At 43.8% G+C, this 25,344-nt stretch overlaps 1 protein-coding gene across 1 annotated transcript in view; it reads right to left on the bottom strand.

Annotated features, from left to right (window-relative positions):
* Positions 1 to 10,184: 10,184 nt before the first annotated feature.
* The window catches only part of LOC124775711 (gustatory receptor 5a for trehalose-like), a 75,101-nt gene continuing 59,941 nt past the window's right edge, over positions 10,185 to 25,344 (bottom strand). Inside the window, exons 4-8 of the mRNA XM_047250538.1 lie at positions 25,183 to 25,196; positions 22,015 to 22,073; positions 15,135 to 15,297; positions 14,930 to 15,019; positions 10,185 to 10,298 (exon numbers count right to left, since the gene is read on the bottom strand). Of these exons, the coding sequence (XP_047106494.1) occupies positions 10,185 to 10,298; positions 14,930 to 15,019; positions 15,135 to 15,297; positions 22,015 to 22,073; positions 25,183 to 25,196 (440 nt within the window). The remainder of the gene's footprint in view (positions 10,299 to 14,929; positions 15,020 to 15,134; positions 15,298 to 22,014; positions 22,074 to 25,182; positions 25,197 to 25,344) is intronic.

Raw genomic sequence — 25,344 nt, 5'->3', positions numbered from 1 at the left:
TATGTGGTACATTCTTTTGCGATCGCGATAAAGCCAGAACGAAATATCCATAACACTGATCACATCTCATAAACAGTTTGAGATATCGAAAGGAGATTTTGGTAATTGACAGCACATGAAGAAGAGAGCATTTTTCTGCATGATTAATAAGCAAAATTTAATTAACCACCGTATTATTACACTATGTACTGATTTTAACATTGGAAGAATGTTATTTTTAACTGCCATCGACAGCTGGTAAAACAAGAGATAGTGTAGGTTTCGGAATGACATAAGTTAAGACATTACACGTTGATATTTGAACTGAGGATGTGCTTTTCTATTAGCTATTGACCTTACTTGTTCTCAGTTCCTCACTTAATAAACCACTGTTTCAGAAATATCTCACAACTGCAACTGCACAAGATGTCCTTGAGGTAACACTGTGTAATCTCCACTGTATTTTGGCGAAAGAAGCACATTTTAACGTGGTAACAATGGAAATGTAGGTTTTACTCAACATTTGCCTCTCACGACGCTTCTCTGAAAGTTACAAACGACTCACAAGTCAGGCGTAAATAAATCGATGCATTTTTTGCATTTTCAGCGGAAATTTTTTTTAGATACTAATCAAAGCAGAGGTGACAGTAGATCTTTGTGGCTGATCACCGCCGCGTGAGTTTAGCCGAGCGGTCTCAGGCGCTGCAGTCATGGACTGTGCGGCTGGTCCCGGCGGAGGTTCGGTCCTCCCTCGGGCATGGGTGTGTGTGTGTGTTTGTCCTTAGGATAATTTAGCTTATGTAGTGTGTAAGCTTAGGGACTGATGACCTTAGCAGTTAAGTCCCATAAGATTTCACATACACTTGAACTTTTTTTTATGGTCACCATGCAAGTGTGGGTGTGGAGGGGCTCTACTTCACATTCGGAAAAATTGTAGCGTACACTACAGTTTAGAACGGCGCTTCCACTCCACGTTCGGTATTTCGCCTACAGCACGCTGGCCGCCTGCCCGCAACACCCCCACCACTACCGTTTTCGCCACGCATGCGCTACAGACTGCGCGTCTACCGACCACATTATTCTGCGCGCACTCTACTTGTGTTGTCACGTTTTGCGTATGAGTGTATTTGGTTGGTTAGATGAGAGTAAGACGCGGTGTGCAGCGGCGTGCCGGTTCGCAGGCGGCGGCGGCAGCGGCTGGGTGGGCCGCCGCGAGGGCGACTTCACGCCGCGGCTGGGCCGCGAGTCGGCGGAGCAGGGCGCGGCGCAGCCCGCGGCGCCGGAGTGGCAGAGCGCCGAGGAGCAGGTGCTGTCCGGGCCGTTCGTGCCGCGCCTCGGCCGCGGCGCCGCGCCCGCCGCGCAGTTCAGCCCGCGGCTGGGCCGGCGCGACCCGCCCGCAGACGGCCTCGTGTGGCTGCCGTTCGTGCCGCGGCTGGGCCGCCGCCACCCGCTGACCGCCCCCGCCGCGCCCTTCGTGCCACGGCTGGGCCGCGAGTCCTCCGAGGACTGGGTGCAGCCCTTCGTGCCGCGCCTGGGCCGCCGCCTGCAGCAGTACGGCATGCCCTTCAGCCCGCGCCTCGGCCGCGACGCTCCCGACCAGCTGCAGACGGACGAGTAGTAACCTAGTGAGCCTGGCTGAGACGCAGCATGCTGACATCTAGTGCTGCCCGTCAACATCACGTTACACTGTAGCTTCTCGGCAATAAATCGATTGCTGCATATCTCATTGTATTTTTCTGACCTATCCTTTCCACTTTAAAGAATCATTCTCTATTTGTTACGTTAAATAACTTAATCAAAGCAGAAGTGACAGTAGATTTGTTTTTACCACAACCTATTACTTGCGAACTGTAGATTAAAACTGAAGAAACTTCAAAAAGGTGGGAATTTAAGGAGATGGGACCTGGATAAACTGACTAAACCAGAGGTTGTACAGAGTTTGAGGGAGAGCATAAGGGAACAATTGACAGGAATGGAGGAAAGAAATACAGTAGAAGAAGAATGGGTAGCTTTGAGGGATGAAGTAGTGAAGGCAGCAGAGGATCAAGCAGGTAAAAAGACTAGGGCTAGTAGAAATCCTTCGGTGACAGAATAAATATTGAATTTAATTGATGAAAGGAGAAAATATAAAAAAGAAGTAAATGAAGCAGGTGAAAACGAATACAAACGTCTCAAAAATGATATCGACAGAAAGTGCAAAATGGCTAAGCAGACACGGCTAGAGGACAAATGCAAGGATGTAGAGGCTGATCTCACTGGGGGTAAGATAGATACTGCCTACAGCAAAATTAAAGAGACCTTTGGAGAAAAGAGAACCACTTGTATGAATATCAGGAGCTCAGATGGAAACCCAGTTCTAAGCAAAGAAGCGAAAGCAGAAAGGTGGAAGGAGTATATAGAGGGTCTATACAAGGACGACGTACTTGAGGAAATGGAAGAGGACGTAGATGAAGATGAAATGGGAGATACGATACTGCGTGAAGAGTTTGACACAGCACTGAAAGACCTGAGTCGAAACAAGGTCCCGGGACTAGACAACATTCCATTAGAACTACTGACAGCCTTGTGAGAGCCAGTCCTGACAAAACTCTACCATCTGGTGACCAAGATGTAAGAGACAGGCGAAATATCCTCAGACCTCAAGAAGAATATAATAATTCCAATCCCAAAGAAAGCAGGTGTTGACAGATGTGAAAATTACCGAACTATCAGTTTAATAAGTAACGGCTGCAAAATACTAACGCGAATTCTTTACAGACGAATGGAAAAACTGATAGAAACCGACCTCGGGGAAGATCAGTTTGGATTCCGTAGAAATGTTGGAACACGAGAGGCAATATTGACCCTACGACTTATCTTAGAAGAAAGATTAAGGAAATGCAAACCTACGTTTCTAGCATTTGTAGACTTAGAGAAAGCTTTTGACAATGTTGACTGGAATACTCTCTTTCAAATTCTGAAGGTGGCAGGGGTAAAATACAGGGAGCGAAAGGCTATTTACAATTTGTACAGAAACCAGATGGCAGTTATAAGAGTCGAGGGACATGAAAGGGAAGCAGTGGTAGGGAATGGAGTGAGACAGGGTTGTAGCCTCTCCCTGATGCTATTCAATCTGTATATTGAACAAGCAGTAAAGGAAACAAAAGAAAAGTTTGGAGTAGGTATTAAAATCCATGGAAAAGAAATAAAAACTTTGAGATTTGCCGATGACATTGTAATTCCGTCAGAGACACCAAAGGGCTTGGAAGAGCAGTTGAACGGAATGGATAGTGTCTTGAAAGGAGTATGTAAGATGAACATCAACAAAAGCAAAACGAGGACGATGGAATGTAGTCGAATTAAGTCGGGTGATGTTGAGGGAATTAGATTAGGAAATGAGACGCTTAAAGTAGTAAAGGAGTTTTGCTATTTGGGGAGCAAAATAACTGATGATGGTCGAAGTAGAGAGGATATAAAATGTAGACTGGTAATGGCAAGGAAAGCGTTTCTGAAGAAGAGAATTTTGTTTACATCGAGTATAGATTTAAGCATCAGGAAGTCATTTCTGAAAGTATTTGTATGGAGTGTAGCCATGTATGGAAGTGAAACGTGGACGAAAAATAGTTTAGACAAGAAGAGAATAGAAGTTTTCGAAATGTGGTGCTACAGAAGAATGCTGAAGATTAGATGGGTAGATCACATAACTAATGAGGAGGTATTGAATAGAATTGGGGAGAAGAGGACTTCGTGCCACAACTTGACAAAAAGAAGGGACCGGTTAGTAGGACATGTTCTCGGGCATCAAGGGATCACCAATTTAGTACTGGAGGGCAGCGTGGAGGGTAAAAATCTTAGAGGGAGACCAAGAGATGAGTACACTAAGCAGATTCAGAAGGATGTAGGCTGCAATAGGTTCTGGGAGATGAAGAAGCTTGCACAGGATAGAGTAGCATGGAGAGCTGCATCAAACCAGTCTCAGGACTGAAGATCACAACAACAACAACATGAAAAATGGGGTCTTGTCATAAACGTATGTACAACAGAATATCTGAAAGTGTGAGAAAATACTGTTAACGACTTACAGCTTCGTTCTGATACTGTTAAAGGGTGTCATAATTTTAAGTACTTGGGAGTGACACTGTCGTCCAGTGGTATAAGTATGGATGATGTAAACAACAAAATAGGCCAGGGCAAGCGAGCCATAAATAAACTAAATGGTATTCTCTGGAACAAAAACATAACGAGCAGAAAAAAACGTACCATCTACCACACAATTATTGAAAGTATCACAACATATGGTGCAGAGTTGTGGGAACTAACTCAGAGGCAGAAAGATCGCCAGCTGGCTGTCGAGATGGATTTCTGGAGACGGAGTTGTGGATACTCCGGACTTGACCATATTAGAAATGATAAGATTAGAGAGGTTATGAATGTCAAAAGCACAATCCTAGACTACATAGAAAGGAAGCGCCTACTCTGGTATGGTCACTTACAGCGTATGCCAGACACAAGATGGCCAAAACGGGTATGGCAATGGACTCCACATGAAAGAAGAAAGCGCGGTAGACCTGCGAGATTCTGGAAAGACGAAGCAATGCCGGCGAGAGGTCTTAATGAAGGAGACTGGAATGACCGTGAACGATGGAGATTGGGATGCGAGAGGCGGCGGCAGCCGTAGAAACCTCGCTCATATATATATATATATATATATATATATATATATACCATCCTTTGAGTATACGAAAGAAAAATTGCCAAATAGCCGTATATTTTCAGATTATGTTATTTTATTTAGATGACCAGTTTCGGCGTCTCATTAATGCCATATTCAAGCCTCTGTGCATTCCATGTATAAAGAATCAGACAGATCGATACATGCATAACTGGAACCACCTGCATTCCGTGAGTTTTCTGTGGAGTGTACACTTCGAAGACTTGATTTGTACACACTTCATCGAAAATTCACGAAATGCAGGTAATGATGGCTCCAGTTATGCATGCAGCCATCTACACTGAAGCGCCAAAGAAACTGGTATAGCAATGCGTATTCAAATAAAGAGATATGCAAGCATGCAGAATACGGCGCTGCGGTCGGCAACGCCTATGTATGACAACAAGTTTCTGGCACAGTTGTTATACCAGTTACTGCTGCTACAATGGCAGCTTATCCAGATTTAAGCGAGTTTGAACGTGTTATAGTCGGTGCACGAGCGATGGGACACACCATCTCCGGGGTAGCGATGGGATTTCCCCGTACGATAATTTCACCAGTATATCGTGGATATCAGGAATCCGAAAAAACATGTATCATATGACACGGCGACCTGTCATGAGCTGATACTTGGCTCTTCTATGAAAGCTTGTAAAACGCATTCTGTGTGGTCAGGCGTACAAGGAAATCTTGGTTTCCTCTGATGGGCCAAGTGTCATGTGACGCACTCAATTTCAGCAATGAGACAAGAAACAGAACTAAGATACGATTCTCTCTAAACACATTTTGATACTACGGTATCTGCCGTAGGTGGTCAGGCAAGTCAGGTCCAAGAATAAAATAAAGTTAATTTGAATTAAGTGATCAAAATTTTCCTTCTTGCAAACGAGTCTTTAGGTAGTCATGAACAAATTAAGCCATTGTGGCTGAGCACCAACAGCATTTCAGGAGGCAGATATGGTAATAAAGGAATTTCGTTCTGATGTAAAAGTTCTTGCCACACTTATGACAGAACAAAACCGTTCATAGGGTCACAGCACTGTGAGGCCAGTTACATTTTGAAAAAAGTCTACTCTTCCAGTCAAAGCACAAAACAGTAAATCAGGCAGGAGGCCTGGTAAAGAGGAAAGAATTTCTGAACAAAAATTTTAACCCACTTAGGATACAATCAAAATCCGATCAAATTTCTTGACACACAGAGTAAAAAAATAAAGTACGATTAATGGTTCTTGACACTCGTAAGGTAGAACAAAGTCTGATTAAAGTTCTGAACATACCTGTGCAGAAGTAAAGTTCACGATAGAATAGTGAAAGTTGCTGACAAGTCCGGCGAGGCTGAATTAAAGACAATCACAGAAAAAAGACAAATCTGGTGGTCGGTCACCACGTCGTAGACACATCTTCTTTTGGATGGTCACGTTGCAGGATGCGGGGCGAAAGATTTGCCCGGACGCCAGTGACGGTGTAGCGACGGCTCAGGAGTGAGATCCTGTTTGAAGAAATGCGTAAGCATTCGGCACCTGGTCCATGAAACCCGCTAGCTTCCCAGTGCTCGTGCGCTGGCCTAAGCACTACTCTCGGCACCAACATACATTCGGTCTTGCTTCCTGTCACGTGGCTAACGTAGGAAAGAGGTCGTTTGGGCCAGCGAACTCTGCAGGCGCCTCGGTCGACGTCTGGTGGTCGCGTGTAGCGAGGCAGCAGTGTGTCGGTTGTAGGAAAGCCGGCTGCCCGCTTAACTTGAATGTAATGTGGGTTGCAGACAAAACAGGCGCAAGCCCGCGAAACCTCAGATACAACCTTCCTTCACTTTTTCGGTTTCGCGAAAATTTGTGAGTTCGGCTTCTCTAACTTCTGGAGCGACAAACGCCTAAACTCTCCACACTGCTATCTGGGTTATTCCAGAGCACAACAAACTACCACGGACGCTTCTGAGCTCACGAAACGACCGAATCTGCAGCTGATCTCTCGCAAGCTTCTGTTAACATTTTCGTGACCTTACACAAAAATTGCATTTGTCTTCTCACAAAATGAATATCTTGCCTAGGTTAAACATAACACTTGTCAGGTAACTCTTGAGTACTATCCAAATGAAACGGTCAAGGCAGACTGACATCAATTGGACACAAATGAACATGGGTCCACATAGAATGCATCGTTATCAAGGGTACAATGAGTGCATCAGCAGACTGATTTCTTTCAATTTTTTGCAAAATGAATTTTAATTATTGATTACAAACTTCAGTTGATGAGTATCAACTTGATCTTAAACATTCATTACAAGCCCCAAATGGTGAAAATTTGGACATATATTCATGTGAGCTTGCTTCGTGGTCTTTTTGCTGACAAATACGCCTGGATTTTGTTAGAGTTATTTCAAGAGTTCCAGACATCAAAATATTTAAAGCTTATTTTCTGCTTCTTTACGTTTTAGGAGGGCTGGTCAATGCCACTATATGATTGGTTATTATTTGTGTCCGTCAGATTATTGTAGTTGAACTGATATTTTTAAAATTCTATAATTCTAATTACCTGTATCTACCTAACATTATTAGTAAATGAAGAAAAATATTCCTTGTGAAAAAAGTTTATTACTGAGTGCTCAAAGTCTGTACTCACAAAAGTGGGTAGAAAATATCACATACGAGTAGAAGCTGTTTAAAGTTCTTAGGTTGTTCTACGCGTTCAACTTTGTCAGAACTTAACTTCACTTTATAATTACTGGATAAGGCTTTACTTTCAGTAGCGTGTAACAAATACACAGAAAATAAAGTAATTGAATGTTGTGATTGTGAATGCAGTTGGACAAAATTTACACACAGAACTGAAGTGTAAATTTCTGAACTTCAAAACTACGGTGTAGCGAATTAATTAACAAAAATTGTAGGCTATGTAAAGCATGAAAAAAAGCATTACTTTCAGTCCATACTCTGTGCTTATTAGACTGATCACTCCATTCAACAACTCCTTCTATTCTTTCTCGCTTTCAGCGAATCTTGCCATTAATATCCCTTCACGCTGAATTTTAACCCCACTCATGAACCTTTCTTTTATTTCCGTCATTGCTTTTCGATGCGTAGATCAAACAGTAGGGGCCAAAAACAAAGTCTCTGTCCTATACTGTTCCTAATTCAAGCACTTCGTTATTGGTCTTCCACTCTTATTGTTCTGTCTTGGTTGTAATACATATCGTATATTATGCGTCTTTTCCTGCAGCTTACACCTGATTTTTTCAGAGAATTTTACGTTGTCCAGAACTTTTTATTGGTCTCCAAGTCATGTGGCGTTCTGTCCTGGCAGACATGCTCGATCTGCCTCGTGCTCTTGGTATCTACTCGAGAGTGGCTGAGTCATTGTTACAGTCTTAGACAATGCTATCCATTAAAATAATGCAGAAACCTGACCAGAGCAACAAAATAAGTAAAAAAAAAAAAAAAAAAACAGTCCAGACCCTGTAACCTCACACTCGACTGTTAAGTGAGGTTAAACTCTACCCCTCCTTCTCTTGCGACCTCATAATCAACAGGGTTTGTGTCGTTTTGCTAATGGTTGCAGAGGTACACTACCAACAAAAAATAATATCTACAATATCGTTTATATCTTCTCCAGCGTTATGCACGTAAGTACTCTCTCCACAAACACGACTGCCAGAAAGTGCAACATTGAGCGTTCAAAAAATGGTTCAAATGGGTCTGAGCACTATGGGACTTAACTTCTGAGGTCATCAGTCCCCTAGAACTTAGAACTACTTAAACGTAACTAGCCAGCCGGAGTGGCCGTGCGGTTCTAGGCGCTTCAGTCTGGAACAGCGCGACGGCTACGGTCGCAGGTTCGAATCCTGCCTCGGACATGGATGTGTGTGATGTCCTCAGGTTAGTTAGGTTTCAGTAGTTCTAAGTTCTAGGGGACTGATGACCTCAGATGTTAAGTCCCATAGTGCTCAGAGCCATTTTTAAACCTAACTAACCTAAGGATATCACACACATCCATGCCCGAGGCAGGATTCGAACCTGCGACCGTAGCGGTCGCGCGGTTCCAGACTGTAGCGCCTAGAACCGCTCGGTCACTCCGGTCGGTCAACATTGAGCGTGATTCGCGGATAAGCTGGTGAGCGTGGTACATGGTCTGGGCAGTTCAATTTTGCCTGAAGAAACTGCCATCATTACTGACTCAACATCGTAGAAGAAAACCGACTCACTAAACTATCTCTTCCAATGCGGTGGATCCGTATTGGGATTAGGACAAACACGTACGATATGAAACTCCGTGCCGCCGAGTACTAGAAAGGGCTCTATAGTTAGGGGCTACAGTATCTTCCATAAGTACGATACATGTGTTCAACACTTGTAGGTGTGTTGGCTATCACTTCTCACCTTTTTGGTTACGCTTATGCAACGATTCAATTTAATAAAGATTTTATAACGTGTTTACTTTGTCTTTTCTAATCTTACTAAGCGGTAAAATGTTACATTGTCTCTTTGAAAACCTACCATTTTCTACCAAAGACAACTTCTATAATGTCGATTCCACCACTCTGCCCCCAACGAGAAACGTTGTGATTGGCAAGATTAATGTATAGTATCAATGGAGGTCCCTTAGCCCCCAAATTATGGTGTGGCAAAGATTATACGAGAATTTCATCTCAAAACTTATGTGTATTTCATCACATATGGGTACACGCATGGCATCAAATCATACACAGCTACGGGAGGGATAGCCAGTCTCATGATGTGTGTAATGACGTTTTGGACTCTAGTTTTCTTTAAATGCATGCTATATATTCTTTACCTTTAATACATTATTCTGTTGCAATGTTCGTGTTATTACAAGAATGTAGTATGTTACATCTTCACATAAATACATTATTGCAGTCTTATCTGTTCATATTCAACAGTAATTTAGATATTTAACACAGGAATGGAAGCCTCCCATTTTGAATTTGCTTCCTAGTGATTCCACCACTGGCATGTTTCTACGTCCGTTGAGTGGAGCTCATCCTTCTATCTCTGCTTCTACTGCGCAAGATACTAAAAAATTTCGATCTTTGTAACCTTTAGCAACCTTGCGCAATATTTAAAAATAAAAATTTTAATATTTTACCATCGCAGAACGTTACAGCCCTTACCGTCAAAAAATCTTTCCGTATTTCACTGTTGTCGCCCTGCAGAATGGTAACTAGCAGGAAGTTGCCGTGGACCCGAATCAGAAGACCACGAAGACATGAAATGTCGTTTCCACACTGTGACATCTTTTAGTAAACTCAAAAACAATGGAAATAAGTGTTATGGAGAAGTTTTGTAAATCATGACTTTGATTTTCGTTTTTGAACGGATCAAGTGTTGAAATGGATCACAAGACAATACTATAACTGCTACCAATCATCTTTATTGTATATACACAAAAATAGATACAGAAAATATCTCTAGTAACCAAAGAAAATGTAATATTAGTGCGTTTTTTAGTTTTCCTGATTTACAGTTGTAACCCTTTAACTGCACTATTTATGCAACATTTATCAATAATATTCAAAACTGCAGAAGGTCTTGTTCGCCATGTTGCTTTCTTGCGCATTTGAAACGTTGTTGAACTGGACTAGAACAATCTCGTATGTAACAATTGTCCCAGCAACCTGTTGAGAGCGGAAACGAAACACTATGAAACGAAACTACGTGGTTCAAGAGACCTTTTCAATTCTCAAACATGTTATGTATATATGCAGACTGAAGCGACGACTGAAAATTTGTACCAAGGCCAGGATTCGAACTCGGGACTCCTGCTAACTAGGCAGATACGGTAACACTGTGCCATTCTGCCACCGTGGCATTGCACTACTACAGCGACTAACCTAGCATGCCTCCCTCCTCAGTCTGAATATATAAAACATAGATTTGTGAAACTTGAACAGGCTTCTGGAACTATATAGTTTCCTTTGATTAATACACCCCTGCCTGGGTTTCAGACAGTATTGCCGGCTTCCTTCGATGCTGAGGCGCTATTCTAACACAACTGGAGAGCATCTGCAATAGTGTTCCAGTTTATGGAGAATACCAAGTGGGCTGAGGCGTGAATGGGAATTTGGATTGAAGAAGGAGGTGTGGCAGATTAGTCTGTGCAGCCGCTCAAGGCTACTGCGCGAGGGTGCTGTGGTGGTTACCGCATCTGCCCGGTCAGCAGGAGATCTGGCTTTGAATCCCGCCCTTGGTACAAATTTTCATTCGTTGTTTCACTCTTCATATATGCATCACAGAAATATTATGAATTTGTAGCTCACTGATACAAAAAAACATGTCTGAAATTACACTGTTCGTTCTTATTTGTAAAAAGGAAAAAAAAGGTTCTAGCCTAAAACTATATTTGAATTCCACTACGATTAAGGAGAAACCTAGCCACTTCTATGCTAAAGGCATTGTAAATATACTTTTATGAATGAAAAATTCAGAAGCGAATTTTATTGTTGTGCACGTCAATACCACATACAACGGAATTTCCAGACGAGGGATGGATGAAAAATGATCTCGAATCGTTTATTAATCTTACCCCCGCACTTTCCTCTGGCATGGATGCTGTCTCTCCCTGAGAGAATACTGCACCTATCATTAGTCGTCTACTTGAGTGTGAGTGGCTTGTCAGTGGTAATTTTACATGCACTGTACAGGAAAGGCAGAGACCAGGGAGAACTCAGTGTGGTGCATCCATCTTCCTTATCAACAACTTAGAAGCTTTATCTCCCACTGTAACTGAAACTGGGCCTTTGCTACACACCTCAGCTGCCGGGAAACCTGTTGTGTAGTGTGAGGCAGATGAAAGCGCAGACGGGCAAGAGTCTGTTAATGCTTGCCAGCTCGAATGTTGTGCGAATAATGACAAGCCTGAGGCAAAAGTCAACAACAGACAAGAGGGGCCACCGTTTACCCTCAACGTGTGCGCCTGAAGGCCTGAAACAACATGTTGAGGAGACTGTTCCAGCAGGTATTGAGGCAACATGTTACAACCAACTGCAGATTGTGGCACAAGTTCGAACGAAATTAGTGACGAATCTTTTCGTTTAGGCTCCGAGGACATACTTGAATTATTCCAACGAAAGACGGAGAACTGTTCACGAAACTTCAATGAAACACACAATTTGTAGCATCAGTGAAATGTGCTTCATATAAAACAAATTCGAGAATATTTTAGTAAGGGCAATGTAGTCATAAGGTTTTAATTATCACCTCGATAAAATAAATTTTAATTATTTTTTTTGTTGGCGCCTGCATCTATGATGTCCCAGTACCGTAGCACGCTGCTCGAGGAGTCCAAACAAAATGACGCAGTCCAGTGAGGAAAATGAGTATTGGGTAGTAATTCGTATCAGTGGGAACGTACCGGCTGTGCCAGGTCAATCCAGACTGCTGGGGAAGTCATCTGGGTGCGTTGCGGATAAAGATTCGTCACTTATGTTTGTCCCATGGAGGAAATTATTGTGGTCCTATCACAGAAATATCTTTGTAAAAGTGATCTACACATAAATACGAGAGCGTTCAATAAATAATGCAACACTTTTTTTGAAAGCAGGTAGGTTTTATGCAGGATTTCATTACGCCATATTATTCCCCACTCCTTTGGCTGCAAAACCCCATTTTTAACACTATCTCCGTCCAATACGACGGCCTGACGCCACCTTACTGGCAGGGCGTGCACGCCCGCATGGGATCACTCCACTTGTCGACATCGGCGCCAACGTCCTGCTGCGTCGATAAACTCCCCGTCATCCAAATACAGCATCCGAGTACTGCTTCCCGCCGATTGCACTCATCGTTGGGCCAAACAGATGGATGTCGGAATCGAGATAAGGGCTTTAGGGTGGACGAGGAAGGATAGTGCAATGAAGTTTTGTGAGCTCTTACTGAGTGCGCAGATTTCTGTGAGGCTTTGCGTCTTTGTGACGACGAACACGCAGAAGTCATTTCCTAGTTTCCTGAGGGTATCACAATACACTTCAGAGTGGATCCTTGCACTACGAGGGAGGACATCAAACAGAATAACTCCTTCGAAAGGCGCGACCGCTACGGTTGCAGGTTCGAATCCTGCCTCGGGCATGGATGTGTGTGATGTCCTTAGGTTAGTTAGGTTTAAGTAGTTCTAAGTTCTAGGGGACTGATGACCTCAGCTGTTAAGTCCCATAGTGCTCAGAGCCATTTGACCCTTTTTTTTTTTTGTCCTTCGAAAGCTCAGCAGACCGTCTTCACGACTTTACCCGCTGAGGGTGCGGATTTGAATGTTTTCTTCGGAGGAGAGATAGTATGGCGCATTCCATGGACTGCCATTTTGTTTTCGGTTCAAAGTGATGAACGCATGTTTCCTCGCCTGTGATGATTTTCGACAAATAAGTGTCACGATCAGCTCCATACCGCCTACGCAAAGATGATCCTTCATAGCTCTTACGCTCTTAGGCGGCGAGTTACCCAGCGGGCACACACCTTTGAGAATTCCAGATGGTAGACGAGTGTTTCGGCACTACCAACAGAGACGTCTAGTCGAGCAACGAGGTATTTGGTTATGATCAGTCGATCACCTGAAATGAGAGTGTCCACCTGTTCTAACATTGCAGGATTCACAGCTAGCTGCTAATGGCCGGCCAGCATGCGTGAGATCGGACATGTTTGCGCGACCTTGTTGCGTTGATGGTCGATCCCTCGCTCAACCTCTCACTGTGCTTTTGTTCACTGCCAGGTTGCGCCTATGAATATTTGCGATTCTCTGGTTTTCCGCTAAAACAAACTCATTGACAGCTCTCTGCCTGGAACGTGTCTCAGTTACAGACGCCGTTTTGCAGGCTACATACAGCGCCGCCACCTATCGAAACTTCTAGAAACTGTAGGGACCAAATCGGAAATATTCCACGATGTACTACAACGAATTCCACATTTTCCAACCGAAAATGGCCGAGAAAAAAAGTGCTGCATTACTTACTGGAAGTCCCACGTTAAACTACTATTACTACTAGTACTACTATTACCACTACTAAAATTCCTATCACATTAGTTTTTCTACACCCAAAAGAATTACACGTGAAACTACTACTATTATTATTTCTACTAGTACTACAATTAAACTGCACTCTGCCTTGCCTTCCGTATACGCCTCCCGTCCCCCACGTGGATCCTCTACGACCTCATTCCTGTCCCCCATCTGCTCCTCTTCCTCGAACATATCCGCATACTCTACACCTCTCGTCGCCTTGATCCCCCTCACCCCCTGGTTGCCCCTCTCCTCTCCAATCCCCGCCCTCTGCCGCGCCTTCACTGTTGTGTGCCCCCTACCCTCCATCTCTACACCTTTCATCTCCTTTCCCAAGGTGGCTTCCGTCAACTCCCCCTCCCGGATGATGCCCTCTCTCCCTCCATTTATCCCTCCTATCAACTCTGATCCTCACCTCCCCTCCTTTCCTCTGTCCTTTCCCTGGGCTCCCTCTTCTCCCCCCCTTCCATCCTGTTTTTCTCCCTGCCTAACCTTTCTCTGCCTCCCTTCTCCCCCCCCCCTCCTGAGTCCTTTTGAATTCCCCTCCTCTGCCTTCCCCCACTCCCTGTCATGTCTGCCCAGCACCCCTCCCCCCTCTCTTATGGGTCCTCGTCCTCCATCGGCTCCTTTTTCCTCCTCCCCTCTACTTCGTTTTTCCTCTCCCCCCCCTTTCCTTTCCCATCATCTGTCCAGGTTCCCCCCATCTGCCCTCGGCTGTGGTATATCATATTTGTGCCAACTTTTTAGTGCAGTGTTCAAGTGAATGATCAGTGTTGTTCGTCTTTCCAACGTGTTGCGAACAGAAATCATGCTGTCGCTGGGTGTGAATTTTATATCTCCTGTGAACAGAAACCAGACTGTCGCCGTTTTTGTTTTTTTAATTGACTATTATTTTACCTGTCTGCTTCATATGTATTTTATTAGCATCATCAACCATTTGTTTTATGTTTTAAGTTCCACGACTTTCCGCCATTTTACCATTGAAGTCACCGATTTCATCGCCTGCTTTTATTATTTATTATCTTCATCTTTTTAAAACAAATTCTGTAGGCTGAAGAGCGGTGTACTAAGCTGCTGCCAGCCCGCCCCCTTTGGGGGAATCGTAACTCAATAAAGAAAGAAAAGAAAAAAAATTACACTTAACACTACTAAAATTCCTATCACATCAGTCGTTTTACACCCAAAAAAATTACAACTGAGAAACTACCAACTACAAATACCTTATGTCTGACAATGACAAATTTTTTCTAATAGTCTTACCGTCAACATAAATGTTCTTGTTATACTGAAAAAATTAAACCCAGTAAGTGCAATCTCATCTGAATTGATTTGGTCAAGTAGTCTCTGTACCTGTTGAACAGAAACGTATCTTAGTGTAGGGTACTTAAAATACAAAAACTGGAAATCTAAGGCTGTTGCTTGTTCTTATCCAGCAATAATGTGGAATATATTCATAATCATGTACCTCTACTCCATAGCTCTTTGGATGCACTAGGAAAAGAAGTCTTTTAGGCTCATGGCTCTTCTCATATACTCTTGCAGCAGACAGCGAGACTGCACAAGTTCTGGCAACGAGGTAGGCGAATGACCAACATCGATACACCATCTCCAGCATACTCGGATTCAAACTGTGAACAAAAGTAATCAGAATAGAAACTCAATCCGAGCGTTGACCTCACTATATTCTCTGAAGACACACACAGACGGAAACAGAAAGTGTTACAACATGAAAACCTTGATCGCACACTACAAAACTGACATGGCACTATTTCCTTGCCTGTGGGATTTGTAGGTTATTATTTCCTCCTTAGTTTATATTTAGTACAGAAAAAAATATTGTCTACCTTTATTGGAACTTTACAGGTGGAAGATAGTAGCGGGACAGAGACAATTTGCTAGTGCAGATTGCCTTACATTCAGAGTCAAACCTATTGTCCAGCTCCATGTGTAAGTACGCAGGTTGCAGTTTGAATAGTGGCAACACTGCTGTGGAGACACCATGCAATGGAATCTACTATTGTCGCTGATAGCACACGTTGTTGACATACTTACCTTACCCCCGAGCAAATGGACTCGCCCATCCCACGTCACTGGCGTGCGCACAATCGAGGGAAACACAGTCACTTGTGAGCGAGCGGTCTAACGTAACGGTGTCACTATGTTTTCGAAACAGGAACAACGGAGTTGGATCAAGATTGAATGTGCCAGAGGTCGTACAGCACGACAGTGTCATCAAGGTCTTCAAGAGGCGTGCTTTGAATCGGTATTGTTGTACAGAACAGTGGCACGTTGGGTAAAATCCTTCAACGAAGATCGGCTAACTGTGGCAGACATGCATCGGGCAGGTCGTCTTAGCGTCGCTGAAGAAGAAGTTAGTGGAGAGTGATCGACGCCATACGATTCGTGAGCTCGCCCACCAAACCGGATTAGCGCATGCGATTGTGCTTCGCATCCTGAAGGAACGCCTGGGCATGCGAAAAATTGCATCACGATTGGTTCCGCATGACCTGACGAAAATGCAGAAATGGATGCGTTACGACGCGGCTCAGGCGCACTTGAGGTACTATGAGCACGAAGGAGAGGCTTTCTTACGCCGTATCGTAACGCTGGGTGAGACATGGGCCACATCGAACGAGCCAAAACTGACACGCCAATCCTATGAATGGCGTCATTATGGGTCGCCGTCAAATTCGGAAGTTCATCAGAGCCCCAGTATGGTGATCCTCGTGTACGACTGTGATGGCGTTATCCTAACGCATTACGTTCCTCCACGGCAGACCGTCAATGCACAGTAAAACTGTTCGTTTTTGGAGCATCACCTGCGAACAGCTTTGTGAAAGAAGCGGCGACACTTTCTGCGCAACCCACCCATCATTTTGCACGACAATGCACGGGCGCATACAGCACAAGCTATGGCTGGTCTGTTCGAATGGTTCAAATGGCTCTGAGCACTATGGGACTTAATATCTGAGGTCATCAGTCACCTAGAACTTAGAACTACTTAAACCTAACTAACCTAAGGACATCACACACATCCATGCCCGAGGCAAGATTCGAAACTGCGACCGTAGCAGTTGCGCGTTTCCGGACCGAAGCGCCTAGAGCCGCTCGGCCACCAGCGGCCGGCTGGTCTGTTCGGTCGATGGGACTGGGAAGTACTGTAGCATCCACCATACTCCCCGGACTTAAGTCTTTGTGATTTTTATTTGATTCCGAAGATGAAGGAACCACTTCGTGGCATTCGCTTCAGAACTGTTCCAGAGATTCGACAGGCAGTAGACCGGTCCATTCGCACCATCAACGAACAGGCTCTGCTTACGGTATACTACGCCTTCCACATCGCCGTCTCGGGTTCTACACAACGCTGGTGACTACTTTGAAGGACAGTAACAGGTACAAATAACAGGTACAAACATGTAACTCTTTTGTATTGGTTGTGAATAAGTAGTTGCCACTATTTAAGTTCCAGCCCTCGCATATATGCACAACATGTGTGAAAAAAGACAAAAAGTTTAAAAAAGTAAACAAAGACGTAAACAAACAAAAAATACTTATATATTTATTTATTATCCATCCACAGCGTATGTGTACTGTGTAAATGTATTTATCTACCTACCAAGCGCGTCATGTAAATAGAATAGTTTTTAAGTTTCACCTGCCTCTAGCTGTGCAAGACTGATTAGTTTTTAAGTGTACAAAGTCCATCAGAGTTACCGTACAACATATGCTACTGGGACTGTGGAAATCAGCAGTGCCGGCCGAAGTGGCCGTGCGGTTAAAGGCGCTGCAGTCTGAAACCGCAAGACCGCTACGGTCGGAGGTTCGAATCCTGCCTCGGGCATGGATGTTTGTGATGTCCTTAGGTTAGTTAGGTTTAACTAGTTCTAAGTTCTAGGGGACTAATGACCTCAGCAGTTGAGTCCCATAGTGCTCAGAGCCATTTGAACCATTTTTGAAATCAGCAGTAATAAGTAAAAGTATCTCCGCGTTAGATTTTAGCGTAGATTTATAAAAAAAAAAATTGTAAATATTCTCATCCAGTGTAGCTGGGAAAAAATGTAAAAATATTCTCAATCAATGTTACTATTGCAGCGAGTATGTGAAATAGCGTCTCTGCATTAAAATATCAGAGTCAAATTGTATTCAAATTGTATCTCAAGAACTCAACTGTACCTCAAAAACTGCATTGGATCTCAAGAACTGAACTGTATCTCAAAAACCAAATAGTATCTGTGTGAACTGAGTAAATGAAAAAAATCGTTGCTATATATTTTTGTTGTCGTTATTTACAAAAAAAACTATCCTCTATCGCATTTTATTTATAAATAATGTGCATGGCACAAATGAGATTAGTTTCTCTGAAGATGAGCGCTATTATGGAGGTGAAGTTTAAGATGGAAGATAATAAAATATATGGAATGGTTGCATGTGATTACACCTATCGTGCAGCATCAATCGTCTTATGGAAAAAAAGTTCAAATGGCTCTGAGCACTATGGAACTTAACATCTGAGGTCATCAGTCCCCTAAAACTTAGAACTACTTAAACCTAACTAACGCCGGCAGCAGTGGCCATGCTGTTCTAGGCGCTACAGTCTGGACCCGTGCGACCGCTACGGTCGCAGGTTCGAATCCTTAGGTTTAAGTAGTTCTACGATCTAGGGGACTGATGACCAAAGAAGTTAAGTCCCATAGTGCTCAGAGCCATTTGAACCATTTTTATTTTGAAACCTAACTAACCTAAGGACATCACACACATCCATGCCCTAGGCAGAATTCGAACCTGCGACCGTATCGGTCGCGCGGTTTCAGACTGAAGAGCCCAGAACCGCTCGCCCACTGCGGCCGGCTGTTTTATGAAGCAGGAGGGACATGAATGTGTCCACTTCCAAAGAATTGTAGCAAACATGTCTAAAATTGTATCTCCTGTGTTAGAAGAAAACAACAGATATAGTATTTGGGCAACACTGTATACTATCAAAGGGGGATCAGGGTGAAATCAGTAAGGCCCATCGGTACCGACCGGCCGCCGTGTCACCCTCAAGCACAGGCGTCACTGAATGTGGATATGGAGCGACATAACACACATACTAGAAGCTTCAAGTTCATTTATTTCTCATTCAAATTAAAAGTGATTTTACATTTTCATTAGCAGACACAGCAACACGATTTTCACACATCTTCTTCTTGAGTCGATGGAGAGCTGAACACCCACAGAATTCCAAGTCTTGAATAGCACCAGACTAGAAGATTCGATGCATCCATCCCTCCGCCCGCCCAGGAGGTGGGAGATTGCTGCCCTTCCTTCCTCTGATTGAACCGTCCACAGAGACCAGAGGGTAAGCGATGGTGCAGGGGCCGGCGCTGCAGTGGTTGCAAGTGATTCCACCACCTCTCGCACAGTCACGAGCGGCGCTTTGCACCGAGGTACAATCTGCTCAGGCTAGTGTTTCACTTCTGCCTCCACACTCTAGGCACCCGTGCCACAGCTAGATGTTGTGGTACTGGTGGTAACTGTAGTGCCTCAGTAACATACGAATAACGAAAAAAAAATTAAGTAGAACGATCAAGATTTTTTAAAAATATATTCTATATAAAAATAACAACATTTCAGAATAATAATTATATCCTGTAATGACGACAGTTGGTTTATAATCTTTTACACTTTGGGTCCAAGAAGTGAACAGTTCAGTTGGTCGTTCTGGGAGTTCTCCCACCCAGTTCTGTATTTCCTCCTCCTCACCCAAAAGTGTGAGATAGTGATGCCTTTCATCATCCTCAGGAGTTGCAATCTCATGCACTCACTCCGGTACTTCACCCTCTCCTTTGAGCTATCTATCTTGCTCGCTGACGTTGCCAACATCAATAAGATGTAGAACGTAATCATTTCTTGAAAATGTTAGACATAAACTGACAATCATACAGGAAATCGTATTCTTTAGCTCGCTGAAATAAAAATAAAAAATCATATTCTCTAGTTCATTGAAATTACTTATATATAGAACACACACACTGAATTTGAAAATCGTATTCTGCTGCTTACAAGACTGAATCAATGTCACCTGCTTTCAGCCTCACACACCTTCATAGAAATATCTAGGAAAGCAAAGAATATGTCTCAGACAACTGAATGCTACGTGTTACGAAAAATAAATGTAGATCATTACATTCACAGTACATTATGTGAAGAAAATTTCTCTAGCAGCTGCATTTTACGACCAAAAATAAATAGGCCTAAATGCACTTATGTTATTGATGCGCCGATTCAATTATTATTCCTGGAGGCAGCTGCTGCAATAGTCTCTCAGCCTGCACCTGCTGATCTACAGTAGATCACCCAACTTCTTCGGGATGAATGCTGAAACGACAAGAAACAAAAAGGAGGACTGTAATACCAGCTACGCAATAAAAATTCGTCATACACTAAAGTTACAGTAGCAAACTGTTCAAAAGCTCGGTAATACGGAGGTGTGCCTCTACCGACTACGACCTAAACAGTTGCTATGAGGGATACTAAAATGAAGGTAGTACATGGCGGGCTGTCCTGGCGAATGCGTATACTGCTGCTACCCCTGCTGATGCTGTCGTTGAAATTTGAGTGCTTCATTTCTTCCAAAAAAAAAAAAAAAAAAAAAACAACAAAAAAACAAAAAAAAAAAAACATACATGCCAACTGACGATGGCAGAATGAAAGCGACTGCGCCACGATGCACGATGAGGGTTTATATAACGTCTACCCCCTCCACCCACCATTTCACCCAAGGACCCAATAGGAATGCAGCATTCCCCCATCTGCTGATGAATGCTGGTCTGTGCATGCAGGACAAGTTGGTGCTGGTCTGGCAGCCACAGATTTTGTGCGCTTTTGTATGCGAGTTCTGGTGCACTCTACAAAGACCCACTTGTTCTGCTGATCCGTTCTGTGTGCTGGACGCACACGTCGACCCAGCCAGAGACCCCACTTCCGGTTGCTGGTTCACTCTGTGGCGAGCTGCGGCCACTGATGGACGTGTCGCTTCACTGGTCCCAGATTTTGCACTAGCAAACTACTGTGCTAGTGTATTTAACAATATTTTTGCGTGATTTAGAATCGTCTTTAGAGATTCGAAGTGGTTTATTTGCACTCATTTATGTTAGTTTCAATTTATAGACAATATTCCCATGCGACGTATTTTCGAGTGTATTTGGGTTCACTTATTTTTATGTGAAGTATTACTGTTCCACGTGCTCCTGGGAAGGCTACTATGCTCACGAGCGGAGACAGAAGTTGGTGCCAGAACTAAACTCTTGAGAGAGCCACCATGGATTCCAAGACACCTGGCTGTGGCTCGGTGCGCCGCAACTTCCAGCACACTTTGCAGCTACAGTGCAGTGCTTTGTATTCAAATGCATTTGAAACAAATTATTTAAAGCAAGATTTGCAAACGTACTGAGGCATCAAACGCTTCACCTAATTTGTTTACGCGCGCAAATGGGACGGATGGTTGTACAGCAGTCAGCAGCGGTCACAGTAATACGTGGGGTAGGTGGTGCATGACGTAGAGCACGTGCTTCGCGACTGAAAGATTTTTAGCAGTATGATTACATGCGGTGAGTTATGTCGACAGTATTCCTTGTGTGTTCGGAATAAAAAAAAGCAGTTGACATAATTGATTCTTTTCGATGTATTTTGCAAGACCTGCATCTTCCCAAACAGCAGACTAATGAGCAAGAGAAATCCAACCAGTGCAAATTGAAGCAATTCTATAAGCAAACAGTGTACCCTCTTCCATGTAACTGAATTTCCTGTTCTGAGTACCCTCCTCTCCAGCACAGACCCACCAATTTCCAGATGAGGGGGGGGGGGGGGGGGGGAGGGGAGTGGGTGGGCTGGAGGATTTCCCAGAAGGGGAGGCATTAATGAATTGATCAATTTAATTAATTACACAATCAAACTGACAGACTGGGAGGGGTTATTCGAATAACTCAGGCCTGAAAGTGCACCTGTATCGGTGAGGGTGATGGGGGACGGGGGACAGTTGGAGGTTTCCAGAGGGGTGGTGGAGAAAAGAGGAGAGTGAGGTGAGGGATGGGTCCGATTAATTCATTATTTTTATACCAATTTGATATAAAGTGGCTTATAACAAGAGCAAGACCTGTCAATAAAAAGAGAACAACAGGTTAAGGGCTGACATGGAGCAGAATAATAGGTTTGCCCCTAAATATACGCTCACCCCTATGTACGGAACCCACTGAGAAACTGTTCTCGTTCTCTATTTGCTCCACAACTGAGGATGTGCCCTGAGGTCGAATCTTTGTCCTGGGGGACATGGGAGAAGTATATCGACAAATCGCACAGACGATTGCCTGAAATGAAAGGAGCTGGATTCAGGATAGCAGTACGGCGAGTAGATGGAGGGCAGCATCTGAAATGCAAGCAGAAGTTACAGGCACAGTGTCACCAGGAGTCAGATTACTGGAGGCTGGGCGAGTTCTCGAGTTACCGCGCATCGTTTACCATTGACACCTTATCACAGACAACAGGAACTTGCATGGTATAGAGATAGGACTGGGATATTGAGGGTCGCCCTACGATGTTCAGTGACGAGTCTCTCTTCTGATCGTGGTTGTCCGTTCCACGCCATCGTGTCCATAGGCGACATGGTGGAAAATCACAGAAAGCAGCAATTCTCCAGAACCATAGCTCTCCAACTCCTGGAATCATTGTGTGGAAAGCTATTGGCTGTGACACCAGGAATGATTTGAAAATCTTTTAAGATTGACTGAATGCTACCCAGTATATGCCGAGAATAACAGACCCTGTTCTTGTACCCTTCACGACAAGGATAATGCAAGACGCAAGAATGTACAGAAGTAAATAAAAATGATGTAAATAAAAATCTTGTATCAATTTACAACACTACAATGTGGTTAAATAAAGTGAAATTGTTCGAATTTGAATTTCAAACGTTCGAATATACACAAATTTATATGTCAATGATCAATTATTTCCAGTACTTTAAAAATACACTACTAGCCATTAAAATTGCTACACCACGAAAATGACGTGCTACAGACGCGAAATTTAACCGGCAGGAAGGAGATGTTGCGATATGCAAATGATCAGCTTTTCAGAGCATTCACACAAGGCTGGCGCCGGTGGCGACACCTACAACGTGCTGACATGAGGAAAGTTTCCAACCGATTTGTCATACACAAACAGCAGTTGACCGGAGTTTCCTGGTGAAACGTTGTTGTGATGTCCCATGTAAGAAGGAGAAATGCGTACCATCACGTTTCCGACTTTGATAAAGGTCGGATTGTAGCCTATCGCGATTGCGGTTTATCGTATCGCGACATTGCTGCTCGGTTGGTCGAGATGCCATGACTGTTAGTACAATATGGAATCGGTGGGTTCAGGAGGGTAATACGGAAAGCCGTGCTGGATCCCAACGGTCTCTTATCACTAGCAGTCGAGATGGCAGGCATCTTATCCGCATGGCTGTAACGGATCGTGCAGCCATGTCTCGATCCCTCAGTCAACAGATGGGAACGTTTGTAAGACAACAACCATCTGCACGAACAGTTCGACGACGTTTGCAGCAGCATGGACTATCAGCTCGGAGACCATGGCTGCGGTTACCCTTGACGCTGCATCACAGACAGGAGCGCCTGCGATGGTGTACTCAACGACGAACCTGGGTGCACGAATGGCAAAACGTCATTTTTTCGGATGAATTCAGGTTCTGCTTACAGCATCATGATGGTCGCATCCGTGTTTGGCGATATCGCGGTGAACGCACATTGGAAGCGTGTATTCGTCGTCGCCATACTGGCGTATCACCCGGCGTGATGGTATGGGGGTGCCATTGGTTACACGTCTCGGTCACCTATTGTTCGCATTGACGGCACTTTAAACAGTGGACGTTACATTTAAGATGTGTTACGACCCGTGGCTCTACCCTTCATTCGATCCCTGCGAAACCCTACATTTCAGCAGGATAATGCACGACCGCATGTTGCAGGTCCTGTACGGGCCTTTCTGGACACAGAAAATGTTCGATTGCTGCCCTGGCGAGCACATTCTTCAGATCTCTCACCAATTGAAAACGTCTGGTCAATGGTGGCCGAGCAACTGGCTCGTCACAGTACTCCAGTCACTACTCTTGATGAGATGTGGTATCGTGTTGAAGCTGCATGGGCAGCTGTACCTGTACACGCCATCCAAGCTCTTTTTCACTCAATGCCCAGGCGTATCAAGGCCGTTATTACGGCCAGAGGTGGTTGATCTGGGTACTGATTTCTCAGGATCTATGCACCCAAATTGCGTGAAAATGTACTCACATGTCAGTTCTAGTGTAACATAGTTTTCCAATGAATACCAGTTTATCATCTGCATTTCTTCTTGGTGTAGTAATTTTAATGGCCAGTAGCAAACTACATAGTCATATCCACACAATACCAAAAAGCATTATTAATAAGTTTATCCCTTACGGATGGTTAGTGACCCGTAACTTTTTAATACAAACACAGGAAACTGTAATGAGTCAATTTTTGAAATGTGGTTTATACCATAAGCCGGTTTTAGAACTTTTTAAGACCCTTTCAGGCTCATACTCAGATGATGTACAGAAGTTACATGACTGTCTCATAGCGTAATGCCGGATGCTGGCTCTGTAACAAGAAGATGGAAAATTATTTAACGTATCGCCATGAGTATTGTTTATACAGCGATTTAAATCCAAAAATGAATTCTATACCTACTGCGATAGAATAGGTGGCTTTGTTATTAGTCTCCTTCTGTCAGCTTCCATTGTGATTGACAGGTTACTTTTCACAGTACACGATAGTTCCGAAACTAAGTCAGCATGCGGATGTGCTGTACAGCTGCCGCTGAAGCCAGGAATTTCATACGAAGATATAACGTAATTTGGACAGAGACATTATTTGCTTTTATTTGAATACAGTCGATGTATGGGCAAATGCTTTAATGAAATTTGGCATTCACATAAATACGCAGAAATAAAATAAAGTAAAGTTATAATATATGCTGAGATCTGCACCTTTTTATCTATAAATTAACTTTACATTTAGAAACAAAAAGAGCAAATGTCATGCCAGCATAACTTCTTGGGGATACCACTCCCAGCAATTGTTATGAATGTAACACCATGTGCATGTTGTGAAAACGAATAAAAGTGTTGCAGAAATATGTGTGCTTGGATTTTGTCCTAGGCTGTACTTAACTAAACTCTGCCCGCACAGGCTAGTAAGGCCCATCGGTACCGACCGGCCGCCGTGTCATCCTCAACCACAGACGTCACTGGATGTGGATATGGAGGGGCATGTGGTCAACACACCGCTCTCCAGACCGTTTACGAGACTAGAGCCGCTACTTCTCAATCAAGTAGCTTCTCAGTTTGCCTCACAAGGGCTGAGTGCACCCCGCTTGCCAGCAGCGCTCGGTAGACCGGATAATCACCCATCCAAGTGCTAGCCCAGCCAGACAGCGCTTAACTTCGGTGACTTGACGGAAACCGGTATTACCACTACGGCAAGGTCGTTGGCATTAGACAGTACACCAACAATAAACTGAATTTTCCTTCATTTTTCTCTATAACTTTCGACTGACTAATTTCTGAAGCAGCGTTCTCTGTCTCACACTGATACATTCGCCCTTCCTCATTGTACTTGAAC

The sequence above is a fragment of the Schistocerca piceifrons genome, chromosome 2 (genome assembly GCF_021461385.2).
Source record: "Schistocerca piceifrons isolate TAMUIC-IGC-003096 chromosome 2, iqSchPice1.1, whole genome shotgun sequence".
Classification (NCBI taxonomy): domain Eukaryota; kingdom Metazoa; phylum Arthropoda; class Insecta; order Orthoptera; family Acrididae; genus Schistocerca; species Schistocerca piceifrons.
Note: the sequence above shows the minus strand (reverse complement) of the source record. Positions and strands in the feature narration are given on the sequence as shown.